Source organism: Mesoplodon densirostris, chromosome 18 (genome assembly GCF_025265405.1).
Source record: "Mesoplodon densirostris isolate mMesDen1 chromosome 18, mMesDen1 primary haplotype, whole genome shotgun sequence".
Classification (NCBI taxonomy): Eukaryota; Metazoa; Chordata; class Mammalia; order Artiodactyla; family Ziphiidae; genus Mesoplodon; species Mesoplodon densirostris.
In genome coordinates, this window is record NC_082678.1 from 4208900 (window position 1) to 4233270 (window position 24371).

At 57.4% G+C, this 24371-nt stretch overlaps 1 protein-coding gene across 8 annotated transcripts in view; it reads left to right on the forward strand.

Annotated features, from left to right (window-relative positions):
• The window catches only part of ARHGAP23 (Rho GTPase activating protein 23), an 83785-nt gene that overhangs the window by 37737 nt on the left and 21677 nt on the right, over positions 1 to 24371 (forward strand). For 4 of the 8 annotated variants that reach the window (XM_060080495.1, XM_060080494.1, XM_060080499.1 and 1 more), the window contains exons 4-16: positions 1287 to 1382; positions 1583 to 1661; positions 1825 to 1879; positions 4886 to 6050; positions 7656 to 7811; positions 8027 to 8138; positions 8291 to 8348; positions 9720 to 9863; positions 14840 to 15157; positions 16441 to 16502; positions 16767 to 16897; positions 17543 to 17664; positions 19249 to 19404. In XM_060080495.1, the coding sequence (XP_059936478.1) occupies positions 1287 to 1382; positions 1583 to 1661; positions 1825 to 1879; positions 4886 to 6050; positions 7656 to 7811; positions 8027 to 8138; positions 8291 to 8348; positions 9720 to 9863; positions 14840 to 15157; positions 16441 to 16502; positions 16767 to 16897; positions 17543 to 17664; positions 19249 to 19404 (2654 nt within the window). Of the gene's footprint in view, positions 1 to 1227; positions 1383 to 1582; positions 1662 to 1778; positions 1880 to 3609; positions 3681 to 3720; positions 3775 to 4885; positions 6051 to 7655; positions 7812 to 8026; positions 8139 to 8290; positions 8349 to 9719; positions 9864 to 14839; positions 15158 to 16440; positions 16503 to 16766; positions 16898 to 17542; positions 17665 to 19248; positions 19405 to 24371 lie in introns of those variants that run through there. The other 4 variants (XM_060080497.1, XM_060080498.1, XM_060080501.1 and 1 more) reach the window with 4 other exon arrangements.

The following is a 24371-nucleotide window of genomic DNA, read 5'->3' on the forward strand; positions in this document are numbered from 1 at the left end:
CAGGGGCTGGGGCTGAGCTGGGACTCGTCCTCCCGCTTCTGTGTGTCTCCCTCTCCCCCAGGTCAGCCTGGGTTCTGCTGCGCCCCCCACCCTTGACTGATGCCGCTGTCTTGGCTCTTCCCTGTGTGTCCACTCTAAACTGCTCACTCTCTCTGTCCTTCCTTTCTTTTCTCGCAGTTGTCTTCCTCTGGGCCTGTCCATTCCACGCTGGGGGTGGCGTTCTGGGGAGCAGATAGGTTTCTAAAGCCCTGGCCCCTGCCCTGGAGTTACTCCCAGCCTAGATGGAGGCAGAGGCAGGGCCTGCAGGGCCCTCGGGGCGGGAGGTAGTGCACCGCTGATCAAGGGCTGTCCTTGGGGATAGAGACGCTGGGGTTCTCGGGGCATAACGGGGGCCCTGAGGTCTTTCTCTTTTCACATGTGAGCCTAACTCCCCTGGCTGTCACCCTTGCTCTCCCAAACGGCTCCTTGCTGGAACCCAGGCTTCCTGGGGTATTCAACGCAGAACCCCTTGAACAGGCAGACTTCCTTCTCTGCCACTGGGGCCTTTGCTGGGCGACCATGGGACCACTGTCTTCCCGAATCCCCATTGCAGAGGCCTGTGTTGGGGGAGGAGCCAGCTGACCTAGAGCAGGCCCGTTTCTCTGGTGGAGACAGTTAACAGTTAGCAGTTAGCGCTTAGCAGCAGAGTAGTATTGCTGGGGTGTAACGTGATGTCACGAAGGGCCGAGTGCCAGTCCTGGGATCCTTAGGCCTCTGCTTGGAGTCCCCTGACCCTGGGGAAGGGAGTGGGGTGGGAGGTGCAGGTGCTGGGTCTCTGTGAGCCTCAGTGTCTTGTTGGCTCTCCTTCGGTCTGGGTGTGGACACTCTCTGTGCGTGTGGGTTTTCCTCCCTGCTGTGTATCTTCAGGACTTTCATGGCACCCTTCCTTTGTCTTGTGACTTGTCTGTGTGTGTGTGTGCGCACGTGCACATGTCTGTCTGTCTGCCCCTCTAGACTGTGAGCTCGGGAAGGGCAAGGGCCATGTCTGTCCATCCTTTGTAGTCTACTTTCCAGCACAGTGCTGGGACGCAGGAGCCATTTAAGGAGTGACTCCGTGTGTTTTCATTTTCCCAGCAGTGTGTTGTCTTGTCTGACCCTGTGCGTCCGTGTCCCTGTGGATGTGTGGGTCTGTGTTTTTGTCCGTGTGAGTGTGATTACTCTCTGAGTGTGTGTCCCCTGTGTGTGTAGCTGTGCATGGGTGTGACCTTCAGCAGCCACCCCCAGCTAACCTGGCTGATGCTCACCAGGACCCTCCCCCCGGCACCGCCTGGAGCCCATGGACACCATCTTTGTCAAGAATGTGAAGGATGATGGCCCTGCCCATAGGGCGGGGCTTCGAACAGGTGAGCTGTCCCAGTTACCTGGCTCATCGCACAGCTCTGGGTCTCTTCTCCCTACCCTCTGGTTAGGATGGAATTTCGGGGTCCAGGTGTTGGGGAGTCTTCTGTCCCCCACTGTCATCCATACATGGTACAGGGGTTCTCAGGTAGGGCCATTGACACCCTTTGGCCTGCTCACCTGTGGCCCTGTCCCTGGTCCCCAGGAGACCGGCTGGTGAAGGTGAATGGGGAGAGCGTCGTCGGGAAGACCTACTCCCAGGTCATAGCTCTGATCCAGAATAGGTGAGCGCCCCTGCCTCCCTTGTCCCACGAGAGCCCCCAGCCCACTCACAAGTCCCTACTCACCCCACCCCCTTGGCCCTGGTGGTGCCCTGGCGACCAGGATCCCTGTTCTCCCAGACCCTGTTGCCTCAGCCTGGCCTGACCCCCTGCCCTGTCTCTGTAGCGATGATACTCTGGAGCTCTCCATCATGCCCAAGGACGAGGACATCCTCCAGCTGGTGAGTCCTGCCCTGCTATCTGGGGTGGAGGACCCTGGGTGCTGCGGGCAGGATGCAGCCCTTCTCCTTGGGCCTCCCTCCTGCATCGGGCCCTCTGGGAGGCAGAGGAGTGAGTGGGGGGGCGGCACCAGCCCGGCATTGCCCAACTGGGGATGCCAGGCCCGTCCCCGGGCTGGGGCTGTGCTGGGGGAGGGGGAGGCGCTGGCCTTGGCTGGCAGGATTCCTGCCAGGGTGTCCGGAAGGAGCGTGGCCCAGTGGGCCCTGCCAGACTGGCACGTTCCTGTGGCTCCCGTGAGACACCTGTTCCCCGCATCCCTCCCTGCCTGGCCTCGAGTGAGCGTGTCTCCTATAGATGTGTCCACACACACACACACACACACACACACACAGTACCCCACTGTCGTGTGCTCCCATTCACACAGCATACCATGGACCACCCGATACATAAGCAGAGAACACTAGATACACAGCTGCACACAGCCCACTCTTCAGCTAGCACCCTGCACACTGCATTATGTGGTAACGCACACCACCTGCCAGACACACCATACCAGGCACTTACCACGATACACACCACCCCTCAGTGCTACACACAGGCACCCACTACCCCACACCCACGACCACAAACATCACAGCACACCACACACTCCTCAGCATCTCAGATCCCCACAACACAACACCGCAGCGTGTCCCACGACATCCACCACCACCACACGAACACTTAATGACATCACAGGTACTTGCTGTTGTCACAGCACGTGCGCCCCCAGACGTGGCAGCCTGCTCCATCCCAGCACAGGCGCGTGCGCTCACCGGTGTCTCCGCGACCCGGACTTCCACCATCACGATGTGGGTGCAGGTGCCCCTTCCTTCACAGCTAGCACTCGGCATCCACCGACCGCTCACAGAGCAGGTACCACAGACGCTGCACGCGGCGGACCCTGCACTCACACGCGGACCCGTTGAGGCCACGTGCTCCGTGCGCGTCACCCACGCACACTCACACACACGTGCTGCCTCTCTGTTTCGCCCCCAGCTCCGACCCCGAGTCCAGAGCAGTCCTCTCTGCCCAGTGCCCAGTTTCCTGGTCTCATGGGTGCCAGCCACATGCCAAGTTGCTTGCCCCCGAGGTCACTGCCCCCCCGGGAGACGGCCGAGGGCCAAGCCCGGGAGGTCCTGGGAGCCGCAGTGCTGGCTTCTGCCCTGGATGTGCTCTCACAACCACTGTAATCACAATGCCATGCTTGGCCCCATGACCCTCTGGGAACCTCCAGCCCGTGACCTCGATTGTCCCGTTGCCCTTCCTGGGGAGGGGGAGGCAGGGGTGGGGGCCCAGAGGGGTGGGCGGCTCTCCCCAAGTCTCCAGGGCCCTGCCCATACGCCCTTCCCCAGGCTGAGGGCGGCGTGCTGGGGGGGTGGGGGATGGGGTGTGACAGGGCGGGACCTGGGGCGTTGCTTTCTCCAGCCGGAGTGGGGCAGGGTGGGACAGCAGCCTTGAGCTCTGCTGCCCAGGCTCGGGTGGGCAGGCAGACAGACCCAGATGTCAGCATCTGGGGGCCTCTGCTGGCCCCCCTCTCTCTGGCTGGCCAGAGGGTGGGGCCCAGGCATTCCTGTGGTTGGGAGCCAAGGCTGGAGGCCAATGGGGCCGCGGCAGCCGCTGACGCCACCGCCGACGCGGCGAGGCCCCTCCACACCCATGCTCCCCTCCCTCCTCCTCCCGCCAGCGAGAGAGCCGGTGGGGGCCCGAGGGCAGCCGCGGGGAGGGCCGCCTGGGGGGACGGAGGCCAGGGCCGGCACAGTGGTCAGTGGGGTTTAGCGGGGGGGGCGGGGGGAGGGTGGAGGCGGGCCGGTGATGTGGGGAGTCCGGGGAGCCGGCAGGATGGCAGGAGGGAGAGGTACGTGAGTGTCCCCGCCGGCCCCGCCGGCCGGCGTGTGGGTCCAAAGGGGGCTGAGTAGGGGTGTGGTTTAGCTCCTCCTCATCACACGAGGTGTCTGCCTGGGACTGGAGGTGTAGTTATTTGTCTGTGTGTATGTCTCATTGTGTTTCTCTACGTGTGTGTGAGTGTGTCTCTGGGTGTGTATTTTCCTGTGTCTCCTTGTGATATGTGTGTGTGTGTGTGTGTGTGTCTGTGTGTTTGGTTTCACCCTCCCTCTTTGATACTTCACCCTGAGATAGGTCCCCGGGCAGCCCATCATGGGCCAGGCTAGGCCAGCCAGGGCCACAGGGCTGCTGTCCCTGGGGGCCGCCTCCTTTTTTGGCTGGGTCTGGGCGCTGGCCCCCGGCCCTGTCACTCCTCAGCAATGCAGCGTCAGCCTCAGCTCCCAGCGCCAAATTCCAGGCCTGGGGTGCCAGAAGGTGGCCCAAGGCCCCTTAGCCAGTCTGGCCCCTCCCCCAAGCCTGGCCCAGAGAAGCAAGTTCCTCCTCACCCCAGTGGCCCAGGAGCCAGGCCCTCAGCTTCCCATCCAGGCGATGGAGGGACAGCTGGGCTCTCCCAGCCCCTGCCCACCCCCAGCCCACCCCACCCTGGACACACCCCTTAGGTCGCTTCCTCCCCTGTCATCTGCCCCCTTGACTGGTCTCTGGTAGGGTTTCCCAGCTCCACCCGAGGGTCTGTGGGCACTATTGGACATAAGAAAGCAGGGAGGCAGCTGAGACCAGCACGGGGGGGGACCCCAGAAAACACATGTTGGAATGTTTGTGGCTAAAGGCAGTCCTTGTCATTAGTCTTAGAAAAATCCTGGCTCTTTCTCAAGTGAGTGTGTGTGTGTGTGTGTGTGTGTGTGTGTGTGTGTGTGTGTAAGACTCTCAAAGGCCTCTTATTTCTTTGTCCTCCCCCCGACTCTCTTTGGAGCATGCCCTCTCACCCCCACCCACTCAGGACTCCCCCTGCTTGGTCCCCTCCCTTCAGTCCCCTTCTCTGGAGACCTTGACCTCCAGGGGCTGCTGTAGCCTTCCCCTGTGAGGCCTGTTCAGACCTGCTTACCTGCCTCTGTGTCCCTGGCCAGGCCTACTCCCAGGACGCCTACCTGAAGGGGAACGAGCCGTATTCTGGAGAGGCCCGGAGCATCCCAGAGCCACCCCCGATCTGCTACCCCCGAAAGACCTACGCCCCGCCGGCCCGGGTCTCTGCCTGGGCCACTATGGTGCCTGAGCCGCTCTCAGCACTGCCCAGTGACCCCCGGAGTCCTGCTGCCTGGAGTGACCCGGGGCCCCGCATCCCGTCTACTGCCCGCTCCCATCCGGACAACCCTTCCTTGGGGATGAGCCAGCCCCGCCCCAGCCCTGGTGCCTTCCCCCGCCTCCCCTCGGAGCCCCGGACGCTTCGTGCCTTCCCGGAGCCTGGAAGCCGGACGCCCCCCAGCAGACTGGAGTGCCAGCAGGCCTTGTCACACTGGCTGTCGAACCAAGTACCCCGCAGGGCGGGGGAGAGACGGTGCCCCGCCATGCCGCCCCGGGCCCGCAGTGCCTCCCAGGACCGGCTGGAGGATGTGACTGCCCACCGCCCGTGGCCCTGCTCCACCTCCCAGGGTGCCTTGAGCCAGGTGGGCCAGGAGGGCTGGCACCGCGCTCGCTCAGACGACTACCTGAGCCGGGCCACCCACTCAGCCCAGGCGCTGGGGCCAGGGGCACTGGTGTCACCCTGCTTCGAGCGCTGTGGCTGGGCTTCCCAGCGTCCGTCTGCCCGCACCCCTGCCTGCCCACCCAGGGACCTGCCCGGGCCCCAGGCCCCACCCCCGCCTGGCCTGCAGGGCCTGGATGACACTGGGTATATCGGGTACCGGAGCTATAGCCCATCATTCCAGCGCCGGACTGGCCTTCTGCATGCCCTCTCCTTCCGGGACTCGCCCTTTGGGGGGCTGCCCACCTTCAACTTGGCCCAGTCCCCTGCACCATTCCCACCGGAGGCCTCTGAACCACCAAGAGTTGTCCGACCAGAACCCAGCACCAGGGCCTTGGAGCCTCCTGCCGAGGATCGCCGTGACGAAGTGGTCCTGAGGCAGAAGCCTCCCACGGGCCGCAAGGTCCAGCTGCCCCCTTCCAGACAGATGAACCTTGGGTTTGGTGACGAGTCCCCAGAGCCAGAGGCCAGTGGGCGAGGGGAACGCCTGGGCAGAAAGGTAGCCCCTTTGGCCACTACTGACGACTCTCTGGCTTCCATTCCCTTCATCGGTGAGTGAGGGTGCAGGTGGCTGTCTTGGGAGACTTGGTTTTCTGTGCCCTGTTGTACTTTACCCACCTGCCACCACGGGCAAAACTCTGGATTGGGTGCTGATGGGACCCGCCCGTTTCTGTGTCCGTCCATCTGTCTGTCCATCCAACTGTCCATTCTTGCATTCCTCCGCCCATCCTTCTGTCTCCCTTCCATCATCCCGTCACCCTTCGTCCCGTTCACTGACCCTTCCGGCCTTCTTTCCGTCCACCTTTACTTCCCCCTCCCTTCCCCCTCCCTCCTTCTCGCCTTCCCTCCCTCCTTCCACTCTTCCTTTCACCCATCCTTCCGTCCTTTCATTCTTTTTCTATCCTTCCTTTGTTCCTTTCTGTCCACCCTCCATCCCTCCATCCAGCCAACGCATATGTGTGTCAGGCACTGTGCTAGGCTCCGTGCTCTCCTGGAGTGTGTGATCCAACCATAGGAACAGGTGATCAGACAAGAACGATTCAGTTGAATGGGTGTGTGATAGGAGTACAGGGAGCTCTAGGAGGCAGAGAAGGGCTAGACGGGGGCATGGTGGCCAAGGAGAGAATCTTGGAGAAAGGAAACTTCGGCTAAGACTCGAAGGACTTAGTCAGGGTAAGAATGTTCAGGGAGAGAGACTAGACTATGCAAAGACCCTGAAGTGAGAGGTAGGATGCCCTTCCAGGTCATCGGAACAGGTCTGGAGGGGCCTTGTCCGTCACTGGGGAGTTGGGATTTCATTCTGAGAGCAGAGGGAATACTGAAAATTTGCCGCCTTTAGAATAGACGTTGGGTAAGGGAGAGGCAAGAGAGTGGAAGGGTCAGTGGTGCCCAGGTTTCTGGCCTTGCGGGAGGGTGGAGCTTCACCTCCATAGTGGGAAAGAGAGGGAGCGAGGCAGGAAGAGGTTTCGGCTGAAAGAGAGGCGCTCACGGAGGGAGCAGGATGAACCGGGCTGGGTCTAGGGGCTTGGGAGGAAGACTGGGGTGCAGGAGCCCAGAGATGGTAACTGGGGCTGAGAGTGGTGAGCTCACCCTAGGGCAGCCATGGGAGTGGCCGAGAAGCAGCCCCGGCCAGGAGAGGAGGCACAGCCCTGGCCCCCCCAGCCAGCCTTCAGTCTAACAGGGCAGACGCAGCCTCTTGTCTCAGTAAGCTCGCAGTCTGAGGGCGGGAGGTAAAGTCTTTAGTTTCAGGGTCCTTCCAGTCTTGGGTGGGGGGACGTGGTAGCCACCTTCAAGGAGCCCCCAGCTGATGGGGGAGATGGTCCTTATCCTCAAGAAGCTCCCCAGTCGGATGGGGGAGACACCAGCCGTGGCCTCAGAGAGGGCTGCCTCCCGGCCAGGACTAAGAGGGGTGGCTCGGCCCCACTCCTGGGTGCCCTCAGTGTGGAGGGGGCAGAGGCTGAGCCTCCGTGACCACAGTGGGAGGTGACCCGTGGTGGGTCAGCTCCCTCGGCAGTGGGCATGTTGCCAGCAGGGCCCTGGAGGGCTTCTGGAGCCTTGGGGATGTGGTCCCGGCCCGGACGGGAGGCTGGGGCCGGGGGGTGCAGACAGGTTCAGCCTTCTGGTACCTTCACCCACCGCTCCCTCCGCTCTCGCAGATGAGCCCACCAGCCCCAGCATCGACCTCCAAGCCAAGCACGTCCCTGCTTCTGCTGTGGTCTCCAGCGCCATGAACTCAGCCCCTGTCCTGGGCACCAGCCCCTCCTCCCCAACCTTCACCTTTGCCCTCGGCCGCCATTACTCCCAGGACTGCAGTGAGTGCTGCCCGCAGCCCCAGCCCCACCCGCTCCCTTGCTGCCTGGTCCCAGGGGTGCCCGCTGCCTGGTGTCTGGCCTCTTCCGACTGGCTTCTGCTCCTCCTGGGGACCCATGGGGAGAGTCCCCTCTTGGCCCTGCCCGGACAGGAGGGCTCCGGGGAAGCCCCCGCCTGCTGACCCGCTGACCCTGGGCCCCTGTGGGCGGCTTCACAGGCAGCATCAAGGCCGGCCGGCGCTCCTCCTACCTGCTGGCCGTCACCACTGAGCGCTCCAAGTCCTGCGACGACGGGCTCAACACCTTCCGGGACGAGGGCCGGGCTCTGCGGTGAGGCTGGGGGCTGTGGAGGGGCTCTTGGCCCTGGGGTCGTCTGCGCACGGGGCAGCCTGCTTCCCCCCGGAGGGCCTTTGAGCCTTGGGGCTTGTGGGCGGCCCTGGCTGTGCCTCCCACAGCCCTCATCCTCTGTCCTCATCCCACAGGCGCCTGCCGAACCGCGTGCCCAGCCTGCGGATGCTCCGAAGCTTCTTCACGGATGGGGTGAGTGGCACGTGTGTGTGGGTGAGACGGCTCCCGTCTCCTTCCGGCCTCGGCTGTCCCCACACTCACCTCGTGTCGGCCACGTGACCCACCCTCTCTATGGGCTCAGTCATCACCTAAAGACACCGTGAGCCTTCCTTCCCAAGGCCTTTGCACTGTCCTTCCAGCCGCCCCACCCCCATCTCCCATCTAGAAGGCCCTTTCCACGGCCCACATGCCACATGACTCACTTTTTCACTTTCTTTAGATTTTTTTAGGCCTTCTGTGAAATTTCAGCCTTTACGCCTGATATTTCATGCCTCCCCTCACCACTCTGCTTTTCTCCTAGCACTTCTCATGTTACACAGTTTGTGCGTCCATCTCCTTTCTTGCCTGTCTCCCCAGCTAGAATGTCAGCTCCATGAGGGCAGGGATTTCATTTGTCTTATTCACTGTTTGACCCCTCTGCGTACCTAAAACCGTGCCTGCACTGTGGAGGCACTGGGTCAGTATTTGCATGGTGTCTTCAGGGGACAGGGGACACCCTGGAAAGGGGGGGACACACAGGGTTGAGAGTGACGGAGAGGCCGAAATTTCCAGCCTCAGGACCTGGCTGTGCCGCGTCTTAGTTGTGACCCGCGGGATCTTCGTTGCCTTGTGCGGGATCTTCGTTGCCTCGTGCAGGATCTTTAGTTGCAGCATGCGGGATCTAGTGCCCTGACCAGGGATCAAACTCAGGCCCCCTGCGTTGGGAGAGCAGAATCTTAACCACTGGACAACCAGGGAAGTCCCGACACAGAATCAGTTCTGAAATGACCTTAAATCTTTTTGATTATGGATGGGTTGGAAAAGGCATATTGATTTCAAATCCTCGATATCTTCGGTTCATTTAGTACCTTGAGGATACTGTCACCTGGCTTATTCCTTATCACGTCCTCTGCTTACTTAACTCTCCCTTGACCTGTCACCTCTACTGCTAGAGTCCTGCTGACACTATCACTTCCTCTGTTTAACTCCTTGTGGACACGAGTACCTGCTCCACTAACTCGGTCTTTGTTGATGTTCCCACTTCCTCTGTTTATGTAACTCCATGCGGACACAATCACTTCCTCTGTTTCCTTAGTTCCTTCAAGTCTATAAAGTTAAGCGTGGTGAGGCATGTGGCCTGCAGGTCATAGCCTTTCTTCCTTTCTGGCTTCCCCATCCCATATGTCTCATGACCTCAACACAGATGGGTCAGAGAGGGTAAGCAAGGCCCATGAGGCCACACAGCACAGCAGAGCGTAGCACAGGCATATGCCAGGCCCTTGTGGCTGCAAATGGTCCATGGGGTTTCTGAGATGCTGGCACTGTGGGAGCCACCCTGAATTGTCCTCTGTCGTCTCTCTGCAGTCCTTGGATAGCTGGGGCACTTCCGAAGATGCTGACGCCCCTTCCAAGCGACACTCAACCTCTGACCTCTCGGACGCAACCTTCAGCGACATCAGGAGAGAAGGCTGGTTGTATTATAAGCAGGTCCTCACCAAGAAGGGGAAGGTAAGATGGCTGGAGGAATGAGCTGGCGGTGGCTGGAAGCTGGCTCCCACAGTACTCCCAGCTTTTCCTACACCCACCCTCTGGAGCTCAGGAGAGCCAGCTGAAGCCGCAGCATGAGGGGTAGCGGTTAGATGCTCGGAAGAACTTCCTGGGGGTCTAAAGACCTCATGAAACAGAGTTAACCAGAGAGGTGGTCTTTGCTGCGGGGTGGATCTCATCAAGTTGTGCTTGGAATTCTGACAGGACCATCCCATGGTTGAGCCTTGGTTGGCAGATCACCCCCAACATGGCCACTGGGGCTCATGGAAAATGAGAGAGCAAGGCCAGGGTGATTCTTCTAGGGGAGCTGAAGCCCCCAAAGAAAGCAGAGGTCAGCCTTTTCAAGGCCAGCAAAGGTTCTGGTCTTCATCTTAAGGGCAACTAAAAGCCCCTGGGGCCTCTTCCACTGGGCTTCCTGGGGAGTGAATTACGAGAGGGCCAGAGGGAGGCAAGAAGACCAGTTCAGGGCCGCCACAGAGATCCAGGTGAGAGAGGAAGGGGGCTTGGGCCTGGGGCCGGGAGATAAGCAGGATCCCAAGGGGAGAAGGCGGGGCCCCTGGGTCCATGGAGTACAATCCCAGGTTCCAGGCAGCAGAAGAGGGAGGAGGAGGCCGCCCGAGCTGTCACCCGAGCAGCCCAGGCACAGTGGAGCATGGACCTGGGCTTGGCTTCTCACTGTGCCACGAGTTGCTGGGGGAGCTTGTCTGGCTCACCTACCAGTTTCCTCGTATGTAAATGGAGCAAATAATAACCACTAGCTCATACGCCCTTGCTGAGGATTAAATGAAATGATCTAAGCAAAAAGAGCTTACCCAGTGCCTGGCCCCCGGGAGCAGCTGTTCTGCTTATTGCTATTATTTGAATTTTCCACCCTGCCTTCTAAGGGTCTTGTACCTGAAAAGAACATAAGCTTTGAAGTCAGACAAACTTGGAATGCCTGCCCAGCCACTTATCAAGCATAAGGCTTCGGGCAACCCCCTTAACGTCTGAGCCTCACTTTTCTGATCTCTAAGGTGGGGACAGTGTTATTCTACTCCAAGGGCCAGTGTGAGGGTGAAGTGAGAAGTGTAGTCCAGGCAGGACCAGTACTCATCTGTGCCCTCGTCCAGCCTGCGGATAATGATGAACAGCCTACCCTGCTCCAATTCTCTGTTGAGGTTCTGGGGATTCAGTGGTGAGGGAGCCAGGCCAGTCCTGCCCTGCTGGGGTTCATGCTGGGCAGAGAAAGCATTTGTTGCTTACCAGTTACCAGTGCTTGACTGCTGTGATGGGGGAGTTCAGGGAAGCGGCATATGGTAGCATATGACCCTGACCTCAGCAGGGTGGGAGGGGGTGTCTGGAAGGCTGTGAAGGGTGTGTGGGAGTCCACAAAGCAGGGAGGTGGGGGTGTGGTCTGACAGGGGAGATGCCCTCCTGCACAGCTAGGAGAAGGGTGGCAGGGGGTGCTGGGCAGCTGGGAGCCAGGGCAAGAGATGGAAGCCGGGTGGGGTGTTGGGCGCCTGGGCGCGGGCGCATCGCTCAGGGTGAGCCTTTGCAGGCATTTAAAGGGTGGGGGGTGGGAGGTGTGAGCCCAGGAGGCAAGTGTTGCATCTGTGACAGGAGGAGACAAGGCCATTGCTGCTGTCCAGGTGAGCGAGGGGAGTGGGACTAAGGGGAGGGGACAACTTAGAGAGATTTAGGGGTAAGGAGAGCCTGGGCGGGCTGAGGGCTGGGAGGTGAGGAGGGCTGGGAGGTGAGGGAAGATGGTGGAGGTTCCTGGGGTCCCAGCTTGGGCTCTGGGGTCAGTGAGGGGTGGGACCCTTCCCGGAGCCACAGGGCACCGGAGGGGCAGGTTTGGGGAGAGGAAGCCAAGAGGTTCCTTTGGGGCCTATGGAGTCCGAGGGCCCTGGCGCATACTTCTGTGGAGGTGTCCTGGCAACAGAGGCTCTGAGGGTGTGGCATTGGGAGGGAGGTTCACCTGGGGAGGGCACTTGTCCATCAGAGAGGACACAAACACCTGCAGCCACAGGCGCGGGAATGCTGAGGGAGAAAGCAAGAGACGGCCGGGCCTCGGGAGGACGTGGGGGACGGAGACCAAGGAGGAGGAGCCAGGTGTGGACAAAGACGTCCAGCCCAGGGCTTGAGCCCTTCGGAGGGCCTGGTGACAACTGCTGACTTCTGCCTGCCACATCCGCCTGCCCCCAGCTCTGGGTGGCCTCTGGCAGCCCAGCCGCAGTGTCTCCTGGGCAGGGAGAGGACCTGGCCCCTTCCTGCTCACTGACCGGTTCTCAAGGAGAGGGCTCTCCACTCCCATCTGGTCTCTCGGTCTGTCCAGGGTCCTGATCGCCAGCCAGATGCTGTCTGCTTCAGCAAGTCCAGCCTCTCCCCGCCCCCAGCTCCCAGTCTCTTTTGGAGACCACTGCCTGTCAGGCGGAGGAGGGCATGGGTGGGTATGACCCATCCCTGCAGCCACAGACCCAGCATTTGAGCTGGATGCGACTTGGAGACCAGCCGGCTCACCCCTCGTTTTTACCAGTAGGGCATACTGATGGGGGGGGGCTGGCTTCTCCAAGGCCGCCTGTAGCTGGTTCAGTCTCAAAGGGCCACCCTTATCACCACCTCACTCGGACACTAAACTTCTCCTGGAGGGCCCTATTGTCTCCGCTGAACGTCCCTGCCTGGGCCCAGCAGGTCTGTGATGATGGGCAGGGCTCATGGCCAGACGTGGCTGTGTTCACCTGCCAGGCATGACGTCTCCTCATCTGGTTTGCTCTGAAGATAGAAGCCTGGGCTGGGTGTGGAGCCGTAGGTGGGCCGTGAGCCAGAGGAAAGGAGCCCTTGATCTGATGGGGGAGATGGAACCCCCGCCTGCAGGGTGTTCCGAGGCCGATTAATTCATTTATTCAGTAAATATTGATGAGCACTTACCCCGTGCCAGCATGGCTCTAGGCCCTGGAGTATGGAGGTGAGAGGGCAGACGAGCTCCCTGCGCCAGGAGCTTTCCCTGTACTGGAGAAAGCCACCCACAGCCGGTAACCTGAGACTGCAGTGGGCACTCAGGGAATATGAACAGGGCGATGTGATTGCCTTTCAGTTGGGAGGAAGCGGGGAGCTGCCGTTAGGGGGAAAATGCTTAGAGGCGGCCTCGCTGAGGAGGTGATGTTGATGACCTTGCGCTCAGACCTTAAGGGCGAGAAGGAAGCAGCCACGTGAAGAAGCAAGAGAAGGGGTTCTGGGCGGAAGGAATAGCACGTGCAAAGGCCCCGGGAAAGGAAAGGCTTGGCTTGTTCACTGGAAAAGCCCCCTGTGTCTCGACATCGTGAGAAAGAAAGAGGGATGGGTTAGGAGAGGCAGGGACCAGATCACAGAAGAGCTTAGATTTGATTCCAGGGACGACGGGAAGCCATGAGAGGGCACTAAGCAGGGGAGAGACAGGACTTCGTTTACATTTTCAAATGGTCACTGCAGCTGCTGCGTGGAGAACAGGTTGCAGGAAGGAGAGTGGAGCCTGGGAAGGTTCGTGCAGTGGTCCAGGCAAGAGGTGTTGATGGTGTGGGCAAGGTGGTGGCAGGAAAGATGGAGACAGGTGATATTTTGGAAGCAGAACAGTTGTGATTTCCTGACGGGTTGGATGTCAGGGGTGAAGAATGAGGAGGAGTCAAGGGCAGCTCCCAAGTTTCTGGGCAACTGGCTGGATTTACTGAGCTGCAAAAGATGGAGGTGGGGGTGGAGAACAGGTTTGATGGGGAAAATCAAGGGCCCCGTAGTGAGCGAGCAGTGCCTGCAGTGCCCGTGGGGCACGCAAACGGAGACACCGAGCACACAGTTGGAGGTACCGGAGTGTGGCTCGGGGGAGATGCTGAGCCAGGGGTACATCTGGGCATCACCATCAGCAGACAGACAGGATTTAAAGCCATGGGTGTGGATGGCGTCACGGGGGAGGCGTGCAGGAGGAGGAGGGCCGAGGACAACATTCTGGAGCTCCGCTTCCTTTAGGGCAGGGACCGTCAGCCTCAGCACTGTTGACATTTTGGACCAGATGATTCTTTGCTGTGGGGCTGTCCTGGGCATCCGACATGTTTAGCAGCATCCTTGGCCTCTACCCACTAGATGCCATAGCATCTCCCCAGGTGCGACCACTGAAAATGTCTCCAGACAAATGTCCCCTGGCGGCTCTACGCGCTGGTTGAGAACCGCTGGTGTACAGGATGTTGGATGGAGGGGACCAGAGACGGAGCCAGCGGAGTTAGGAGGAAAACCACGAACCGTAGGGTCCTGGGTGCCAAGAGAGAGTTTGGAGACGGAAGAAGTGACCGCTAGCTGGGTCATATGCCACCAAGAGCCTAGGCAAAGGGCTGAGAAGTGCCCAGACGCTGCCACTGGCTTTGGCAACATGGCGGCTGGGTGACCTGGCGAGCAGCTTCCCAGGAAGGGGATACTGAGTGGAGTCTTGAGTGAGAGGCAAAGAAGCGGGGAGAGCAAGTGTGGTTGACAACTTTTGACTAGCAAGTGTGGTTGACAACTTCCCTTCGCCCGGAGGGAAGCAGTATGTGGACCAGGAATGGCTTAGGAGTATTTTATGTAAGGTGGATCATGTTTGGTGGGGGGCCCGATGGCCCTCTGGAGCCCCCTGCTGGTTCTCTGGGGCATTGCCAACGGCAGAGGAGCGTTAAAGAGAAGGTTGGGGACCCTCTGCGGGGACTGAGAACGACGGGTACGGCTGTCCAGGCCGGTGAGGGGCTGAGAGACTTGGGGGACTGTGGGCAGGAGGCTGCCCCAGGTGCCGGCGGGAGTGGCGCAGGGGGCTCCCGGCGGCCAGTGGGGTGGGGTCCCCACTGCTGTCCACTGTCTGCAGCGCCTAGGGCCCCCTTGGGCTCTGGGGGCGGGGAGGAGGGCAGGCCTGGCCTCTCACCCCCTCCCCCTCCCCTCTCTCCCCCTCTCCCCGTGTCTCCCTGCAGAAAGCGGGCGGCGGCCTGCGCCAGTGGAAGCGGGTGTACGCCGCGCTGCGGGCGCGCTCGCTCTCGCTGAGCAAGGAGCGGCGGGAGCCCGGGCCGGCGGCGGCGGGGGCGGCGGCGGCCGTCGCAGGTGAGGACGAGGCGGCGCCCGTCTGCATCGGCTCCTGCCTGGTGGACATCTCCTACAGCGAGACCAAGAGGAGGCACGTGTTCCGGCTGACCACCGCTGACTTCTGTGAATATCTCTTTCAGGCTGAGGACCGGGATGACATGCTGGGCTGGATCAGAGCGATCCGAGAGAACAGCAGGGCCGAGGGCGAGGTGAGGGCCCGGCCCAGCCCCAGCCGGGCCAGGGAGGGCAGGGCAGGCCCCGGGCGCCTCTCACCTGCCGGGATCCTCCCTTCACCGCTCTGAGCCTCAGTCCCCTCCTGCATAAAATGGGCTGACAGGAGTGCACCTTGCAACTGTGCCCTCCAAGGGTTTGGTGTGAAGAGGCGATGCTTGGGGCAGTGGCTCACAGAGGACCTGGCGTCTTTAGTGTTCCATGACTGGCAGGAGCAGTAATAGCTGTAGGAATGACAATAATTGTTATCATCATCGTTACGACCGCCTTGGGCAGGCCCTGGCACAGAGAGGTCAGCTCCCGGCCAACCTCAGCCTCTTGCTGGAGGTTTGGGAGGCGGGGGTCTCCTATGGAATTATTACAGAAAGGGGTGCCCCTGGGCCAAAACTGTGGCTGGCCCCTCTGACAGGGCTGGCCTGTCTGCAGGGGCACAAACACATTGACCTTGGGAGGAGGCCAAGAGCATTGGCCTTTGGCAGCAGGCAGCAGGGGCTGAGCCAAGGGCTTTGGCAGGGACTCCAGGAGCATTTTTAAATGACGCCCCCTCCTGGGCAGCTGCAGCTGCACACTAGGAGCCTGGGCTGGGCTTTCTGCCTCCGCCCACCCCCTCCGCCAGGTGCCTCTGGACACACGCACAGAGTTATGTGGGGGTCCTGGGCTTGGCGGTTGGTCTCTGCCAAGAGGATGGTGTGGCTTGGGCCCTGGTCCAGACGTGCAGCTGCTCTGGCCACAGGTAGGGGGGTGCTAGTGCACACTGAGGACACCATCTCACTGAGCCGGGTTCTGCCTCCCCAGGACGTTGTCGTTTCTCACTGCAAGGAGGAAAGCACCTGAAATTTGGGGCCCTTTTCTGGGGGGCCTGGCTGGGCTGTCCCCGACAGGCACTCCCTGAGGGTCCCAAGTCACCTTCATTATTACAGTAGCTGCCCCTCATGGGGCACCTCATCTGTGCCTTGCCAGGACTATGATGAGTGCTACGTGCATAATTCCACACCCTAACCCTGAGGTTGCCATGTTGTCTCCCCATGTTACTGCTGAGGAGACTGAGGCTCAGAGAGGCTAAGTGGATTGCCCAAGGTCACATAGCTGGTGAGGGGGTGCTCGGGAGTCCAGCCCTGGTCTTTCTCGCTCCAGGGTCTGTACCCCTCAGCTGGCAGGTGGAGGAGAGGGGAGGTGAGGCCGAGGCAGGGGCCACGGAGAAGGCCTGGGTGGGCTGGCCATGGGCACTGATGGGGTCTGCTTTCTCTTCCGCCTCCTCCAGGACCCCGGCTGTGCCAACCAAGCTCTGATCAGCAAGAAGCTTAATGATTATCGCAAAGTGAGGTGAGGCCCAGCCCTCATGGAGCAGTCCTGGCCATGGGGTGGGAGACACCTTGGGCAGAGGTCGTCCTCCTGGCCCACCTTCAGACCTGAGGGTGGCCCCTGAATTGCCTTCTGCTGGGGGCAGGGAGAGTGGCCGGGGCATTGAGGCCTCCAGTCCCCAGAAGGGCATGGACGGGATGGAGGGGAGGTCCGAGGAGGTGGGAGGCCAGGGCAGGTGGCGTGCTGGGTCACCCCAGTGAAGACCTCTCCCCTCTTCCCACACAGCCATAGCTCTGGGCCCAAAGCTGATTCCTCCCCCAAAGGCTCTCGTGGCCTGGGGGGCCTCAAGTCTGAGTTCCTCAAACAGAGTACGGCGCGTGGCCTCAGGACTCAGGACCAGCCTGCAGGGAGCAAGGGTAGGAAGGTGGCTGCTAAGGGGGTGGTGTGCACCCATGCGTGGGGAGGGTGGGTCAACCTGTGGGTCTGCATGGGAGCGGAGGGCTTGTGTGTGTATGTCAGGCGGTGTGTGTGCCTGTAGGTGTGTGCCACGGTTATCCTCGTGTGTCTGCCCATGTGTGCATGCCTTTGAGGGTCCGGGGGCCCTCAGGGTCTCAGGGCTGGAAGGGCCCGGAGCCTGATTTCCCTCCATGACATCCCAGCTGTGTGGTACTCCGGTCTCTGTTTGAGTCCCTTCAGGAGCAGGAGCCTCATCCTCTCTGCAGGCAGCCTTTTCCATCTTCACACACTTTTGGCCATTTGAAAGTTCTTCCTTCAGCTGTACCAGAATCTATGGCTCCCACCTTGTTGTTTTAGCCATACAGAAGTCCTTATATTACTCTGAGGCCTCTCTCCTCCAGGGTAGACACCCTCATCTCTTTGGCCTTCTCTGCTGGGATATTATAATTTGCCATCAGCCCTCAGCATCCCAGTTGCTTCTCTGACGGAGTCCCCATACGTCCAGTGTGTGAATGCGGTGTGTGAGTGTGTGTGACCTAGTGTGGTGGCTGCCCCTCCCCGGGCCCCCAGCTCACCCTGCCTCTCTCTGCCTTCCCCAACCCCAGATGACAGTGTCTCCACCCCCAAAACCCCCTGGGGCATCAACATCATCAAGAAGAACAAGAAGGCAGCCCCCAGGGCATTTGGGGTCCGACTGGAGGAGTGCCAGCCAGCCACAGAGAACCAGGTGGGTTCCCGCCGTGCTCCAGAGCCAGCAGGGAAGTGGGGAGACCGAGGTCCCGAGGGTCAGAGCTGCAAGGGACTTTGGAGCCAGCTCTCCACCGCGTCTTACAGACACAGCTGGGGAAGCAGCCCTGCGAGGGAGCAGCAGAGTTGAGACAGAACCCAGAATCCCTGACTCCCAGCTGGTGCTCCTTCTCAGACCATGGCGAGGCTTTGGTGCGATGTCTGCTCCCAGACCGGAGACAGTGAGAGCCTTAGTAACCACCAGAACCCCTGGGGCTCTGGCCTTCCACCGCCCCCATCTTGTCCTCCCTACCTCTGGCCCACTGGTGGAGAATGCTGTTCTTTTTTTCTTCTATTGAAGTGTAGTGGCTGTACAATATTATATAAGTTACAGGTGTACAATGTAGTGATTCACAGTTTTTAAAGGTTATACTCCATTTATAGTTATTATAAAATATTGGCTAATATTCCATGTGTTGTACAGTATATCCTTGTAGCTTATTTTCTACCTAATAGTTTGTACCTCTTAATTCCCTAGCCCTATATTTCCCCTCCCCCCTCCCCTCTCCCCACTGGTAACCACTAGTTTGTTCTCTATATCTGTGAGTCTGCTTCTTTTTTGTTATATTCACTAGTTTGTTTTATTTTTTAGATTCCACGTATAAATGACATCATACAGTATTTGTCTTTTTCTCTCTGACTTATTTCACATAGCATAATGCCCTCCAAGTCCATCCATGTTGCTGCAAATGGCAAAATTTCATTCTTTTTTATGACTGAGTAGTATTCCATTGTGTATATATATATAGATATCTATATACATCACATCTCCTTTATCCATTCATCTTTGATGGACATTTAGTTTGCTTCCATATCTTGGCAATTGTAAATAATATTGCTGTGAACACTGGGGTGCATGTATCTTTTCGAATTAGTGTTTTTGTTTTTTTCGGATATATACCGAGGAGTGGAATTGCTGGGTCATATGATAGCTCTATTTTTAGTTTTTTTGAGAAACCTCCATACTGTTTTCCACAGTGGCTGCACCAATTTACATTCCCACTGACAGTGTACGAGGGTTCCCTTTTCTCCACATCCTCACCAACATTTGCTATTTGTGGCCTTTTTGATGACAGCCATTCTGACAGGTGTGAACTGATATCTCATTGTGGTTTTGATTTGCATTTCCCTGATGACTGGCGATGCTGAGCATCTTTTCACGTGCCTCTTGGCCATCTGCATTTCCTCTTTGGAAAAATGTCTATTCAGTTCTTCTGCCCATTTTTTTAATCGGGTCTTTGTATTTTTTTTTTTTTTTTTTTTTGGTCGTGTCTCGCGGCTTGTGGGATCTTAGTTCCCTGACCAGGGATCGAACCTGGGCCCCAGCAGTGGAAGTGCAGAGTCCTAACCACTGGACCAGCAGGGAATTCCCAGGTCGTTTGTATTTTTGATGTTGAGTTGTATGAGCTGTTTATGTATGTTGGCTATTAATCCCTTATCAGTCGGTCATATCATTTGCAAGTATTTTCTCCCAGAGAATGCTGTTCTTACTCTTCTTAACACCCCTGCCCTGTTGTGTCCCCAGCGTGTCCCCCTGATCGTGGCTGCATGCTGTCGCATTGTGGAGGCACGGGGGCTGGAGTCCACGGGCATTTACCGGGTGCCAGGCAACAACGCAGTGGTGTCCAGCCTGCAGGAGCAGCTCAACCGTGGCCCCGGGGACATCAACCTGCAGGATGAGGTGAGTGCGACTGGGGGGCATCGGTCTATGGAAGGGGGGCCAATGTGGTGGTGTCTGTTGTGTTCATTGTACCCTGTGGTGTGCCTGGCACTGGGTCAGGGCCCCAAGGTGGGCAAGACGCAACCTGCCTTTGCAGGCCAGCCGTGGGGAGGGGCATCACCCGAGCAATAGCCATGGCCTGAGAGCCCAGAGACAGAGGCTGGCAGGGGACAGTTTTTTGGGCCTTGAGGATGAATAGAGTCCACGAAAAGCCAGCGAAAGCCAGGAAAGGGCACTCCAGGCAGAGAGAACAGCCTGGGGAAAGACGTGGGCCCCTAAGGTTTGCCGGCAGTCACCATACCTTCTCTGTAAAGGGCCAGGTAACAAGTATTCCAGGGCTTTGGCTACCACATGGTCTGTTGCAAACCCTCCTCTTCCTTCTCTTCCTTCTTTTTCTTCACAATCTTTTAAAGATGCAAGACCCATTCTTAGCTCAAGGGCCACACAAAAACAGGTCGTTGGCTGGATTTGACCTACAGGCCAAGGTTTGCAGACACCTGGTTAGAAGGGGAGTATATGGTGTTTGCTGGAGCGGCCAGCAACGTGGGTGGCTGATCAGATGAGACAAGAGCAGCTCGTGAAGGGATCTGACAACCACACAAGTTTGCAGCAGGTTATAGTAACTATAAATGGAATATAACCTTTAAAAATTGTGAATCACAGGCTTCCCTGGTGGCGCAGTGGTTGAGAGTCCGCCTGCCAATGCAGGGGACACGGGTTCGTGCCCCGGTCCGGGAAGATCCCACATGCCGCGGAGCGGCTGGGCCCGTGAGCCATGGCCGCTGAGCCTGCGCGTCCGGAGCCTGTGCTCCGCAGCGGGAGAGGCCACAGCAGTGAGAGGCCCGCGTACCGCAAAAACAAAAACAAAAACAAATTGTGGATCACTATGCTGTACCCCTGAAACTTATATAATACTGTACATCAACTAGACCTCAATTTAAAAAAAAGATGTGTTTAGAGCAGGAATAAAAAATTACATACCGGGGCTCTGGTTCCAGTGTAGATAGAGCAAGCACACTCCGTCCAATCTTTCCTACTGATTACATTGAAAAATCCTGGACAGAACATATAAAGTAACTATCAAATAACTCTGAAAAGTGGATAACAGCAGACCAAGGACGTAGAGTGCAGCATTCCAAAGAAGATCTAGGCCGTCTAATGCAGACCCCCAAAATGTCTGTCCTGTCTAAAAATGTTTCCGTACTTTCACTACAACTCATCATTTCTGCTATAGAGAGAAATGTTAATATCTCTAAACAGTGTTCACCATCCTCTTTTGGAGAATTCTGGATTCCTCCAAAATTCTGCTCTAACAATCATCTCTTCTTTCTCTTGTGCTGTGAACTGAATCGTGTCCTCCCAAAATTTATACGTTGAAGCCCTAACTCCCAAGATGAGTGTATTTGGAGATAGGGCCGATTAGGAGGTAACTAAGGTTAAATGAAGTCATAAAGTCAGGGCCCTGGTACGATAGGATTAGTGTCCTTGTGAAAGGAGACCCCAGAGAGCTCCCTGCCTCACCTGCTCCATCTTGTAAGGACACAGCAAGAAGGTGACTGCCTGCAAACCAGGAAGGGAGCCCTCATCAAAAACTGAATGGGCCGGCACCTCGTTCTTAGATTTCCCAGCCTCCAGAGTTGTGAGAAAAGAAATTTCTGTTGCTTAAGCCAAAAAAAAAAAAAAAAAAAAGAGTTTGCAGCAGGTTATATGTCAATGATATCTCAGTAAAACTGGGGAAAATATCCAAATAAATATTTCAACAAAACAAAAGAGTTTGCAGCAGGGCCAGTGTTTCCCAGAACCCTAAGGTTCCCCAGAGGTGCTGTGGGAGGCCAGGAGCCCCCATCCTTACTTGAACTAGAGTAACCTGCTTTGCTCTGTCTGCTTTTTTATGTTGGTTTTCTTCACATTGGGTTTTCATGTATCATTTCACTTGACAAAAAGCGCTCTGCTGGAAAAGATGTTTTGGAAAACCATGGATCTGGACAGTGAAGTCCCATGAGTCAACAGTGCTCTGAAGCTGTATGTGAAAATGTAAGATAGTATTCCTGTCCTTGGGAAGGAGCTAGGGAGACAAGATGAGTACGTGTGAAATAGTGGACAAGAGAAAAAGCTGGTTCTCATCAAGGACCAGATTGTTTGATGAGGAAGGAGAGGATGCTGGGGACTGGGGCAGGTGAATAGGAAGGCAGTCCAGGCAGCGGGTGATAGCATTTTCCAAAATCCCAGAGAAGGGTCTGAGTGTCAGGACAGAGAATGGACCCACCTCCTGGGCTTGGCAGTGGAGAGGGTGAGGCCCAGGGCAGGGGACACAGGGCTTTTGATGGCTTCACTATAAAGCCTTTGACCTTGAGCCAATGGACAATAGGGAGCCTTTGATGGTTCCTCAGCTGGAGAGGCATAACAGAGCAGGGTTTGAGGAAGTAGTGCTTTAGCTTATGCCTAATGGATACGAACGAGGGAGGCCCAGAGCAGGGCATCTAGGGAAGAAATTACCGATATTGTGGGAGGGGTCAGGAGGTCTTGGTGGTCCCAGGGGGAGGGGGTAAGGAGGATGGGAGCAGCTCTAGGAGTTGGCTGCATGAGAGGGAGGAAGGAGGGGTAGGGAAGAGCCAGAAGTTTGAGCTTCAGGCTGGTGGTATCTGTCCCTGGCAGACCAGGGGAGTAGGGCAGGAGAGGGAGGATGTGTCAGGTAGGGACTGCATTGGACTTGGAGTGGTGGTAAGTCACCCACATGGGGGTGATGCATAATCAGGCAGTAGACCGAGGGTGAATTGGGGAGTGGGCATGGGGTCACACTGGGGCACAGAGGTGAGACGACGGACGGAGCTGCCGTCTGGGGAGAGGGTGGGCATGGGGACTGCAAGGGCCAGGCTCTGAGTGGGACGGAAGGAGAGGGCAGCTCAGGTGAGGCTGGGGATGGGGGGCAGGTGCTTAGGCATAGGAGGGGTCAAGAGGGACAGGGCAATTGGGGGATCTAATGTACAGCATGGTGACTATAGTTAAATATTGTATACCTGAAATTTGCTAAGCTATTAGACCATAAGTATTCCCACCACCAAATAAAAGGTAACTATGTGAGGTGATAAGTGTTTTAATCAGCTTGATTGTGTGAATCATTACACAGGGTATAGATTTATCAAATCAATCACATTGTATATCTTAAATATATACAATTTTTATCTGTTAATTATACCTCAATAAAGGTGGAGTAAGTAACAACAACAAGACAACAGCAAAAATGGCATTATCGCCATCCATAATTTGTTTGTGAAATTCAACTTTTGTTGAAAAATCTAGAGTTTATATATATATATATATATATATATATATTTTTTTTTTTTTTTTTTTTTTTTTTTTTTTGCGGTACGTGGGCCTCTCACTGTTGTGGCCTCTCCCATTGCGGAGCACAGGCTCCGGACGCGCAGGCTCAGTGGCCATGGCTCACGGGCCCAGCCTCTCCGCGGCATGTGGGATGTCCCTGGACCGGGGCACGAACCCGCGTCCCCTGCATCGGCAGGCGGACTCTCAACCACTGTGCCACCAGGGAAGCCCTCATATATTTTTTATTGCTCTTTCTATTTCATGATACAGATATACCACAAATAATTTATGTATTCTTTAGTAGTTAAGCATTTCAGTTGTTTCCAGTCTTTAGCCTTGATAAATTTTTCTCCAGTGGGGGGAAAGAAAAACAGAAGGACAGGGCAAGGCCTTGGGTCTGGCAGCTGGGAGATGAGCAGAGCCTCCACATGAGGGCCAGGAGGCAGTGGGGGAGGTGGGCAGGAGCCCACACCAGGTGTGCACATTAGCTGGGCCTCATCCAGGGAGAGGAGGGACCGGGGTGGGGCTGTGCCCTGTGTGTTGGGTGTGTGATTTTGTCTCAGACATCAGTTTGTGTCATTTGTCATGGGGAGTGCTAGAAATTAAGCGTTCCCATTGAGCCTGTGGGTGGTTTGGCATTCAGCTGTGGACCCATGGTAATGAGTGTGTATAGTGTTGAGTTGTGTGTCTTTGTTGGGGGTCTTCTGTTGCTTTCTGGACATGAGTTATTCTGAGCAGTTCCTTTCAAGGGAGTTATCCTTGACTTTGTGCAGGCTGATGGTGCCCCCTGGTGGACAGGAGAGACACTGAGCCGGCCATTCTTGTATTCATTCTTGTATTCCACAACCATTTATTTAGAAGAGTTTCTCAACCTTGACCCTTTGGGCAGAATAATTCTTTTTTGTGAGAGGTTATCCTGTGCACTGGAGGAAGTTTAGAAGTATCCCTGGCCACTAGATGCCAGTGGCACCCCCCGCTTGTGAAAACCAAACGGTTCCACACACTGCTAAATGTCCCTGAGGGCTGAGTCGCCCTGGTTGAGAATTCACGATTTAGACCATTTAAGTGCCAGGCTAATAGGGCTGGCTAGGTGATAGGAACGCAGTGGGAATAAAACAGACAGGATCCCTGCCCCTCATGTGGCTTACAGATCCTCCAGGGAAACAGGCAGGAGCAAGGAAACTAATGCATACAGTAATGATCAACTGCGGTAAGTGCCACAGAAGGAAAAAAAGTCAGGTCTGTGCTACAGATGGCAGGCAGTGGTGATGGCGGGCGATGGTCGGGTCAGGGGAGGCCTCTCCGAAGATGTTTAGATTCGGAAGGAGCCAGTCATGTGAAGGGCAAGGGGAGGCGAGTTCTAGTGGAGGGAACCAGCCCGTGCAAAGGGCCTGAGGCAGGAAGCCACCAGGCATGAACGTGAGCTGCGTCGTGGATGAGGAGAGGGGTCCGAGGATGACTCCCCTAAGTGGGGGGCGCTGGGAAGCAGGAGTTGGCACCAGCAGGCCTAATGGAGGTCCAGTGGGCAGGCTCGGGCGGGGCTGGGTTTTGCTCACCTCTGTCCCCCACAGTGCCTGCACCAGGGAAGGGACCTGCTCCTTTCT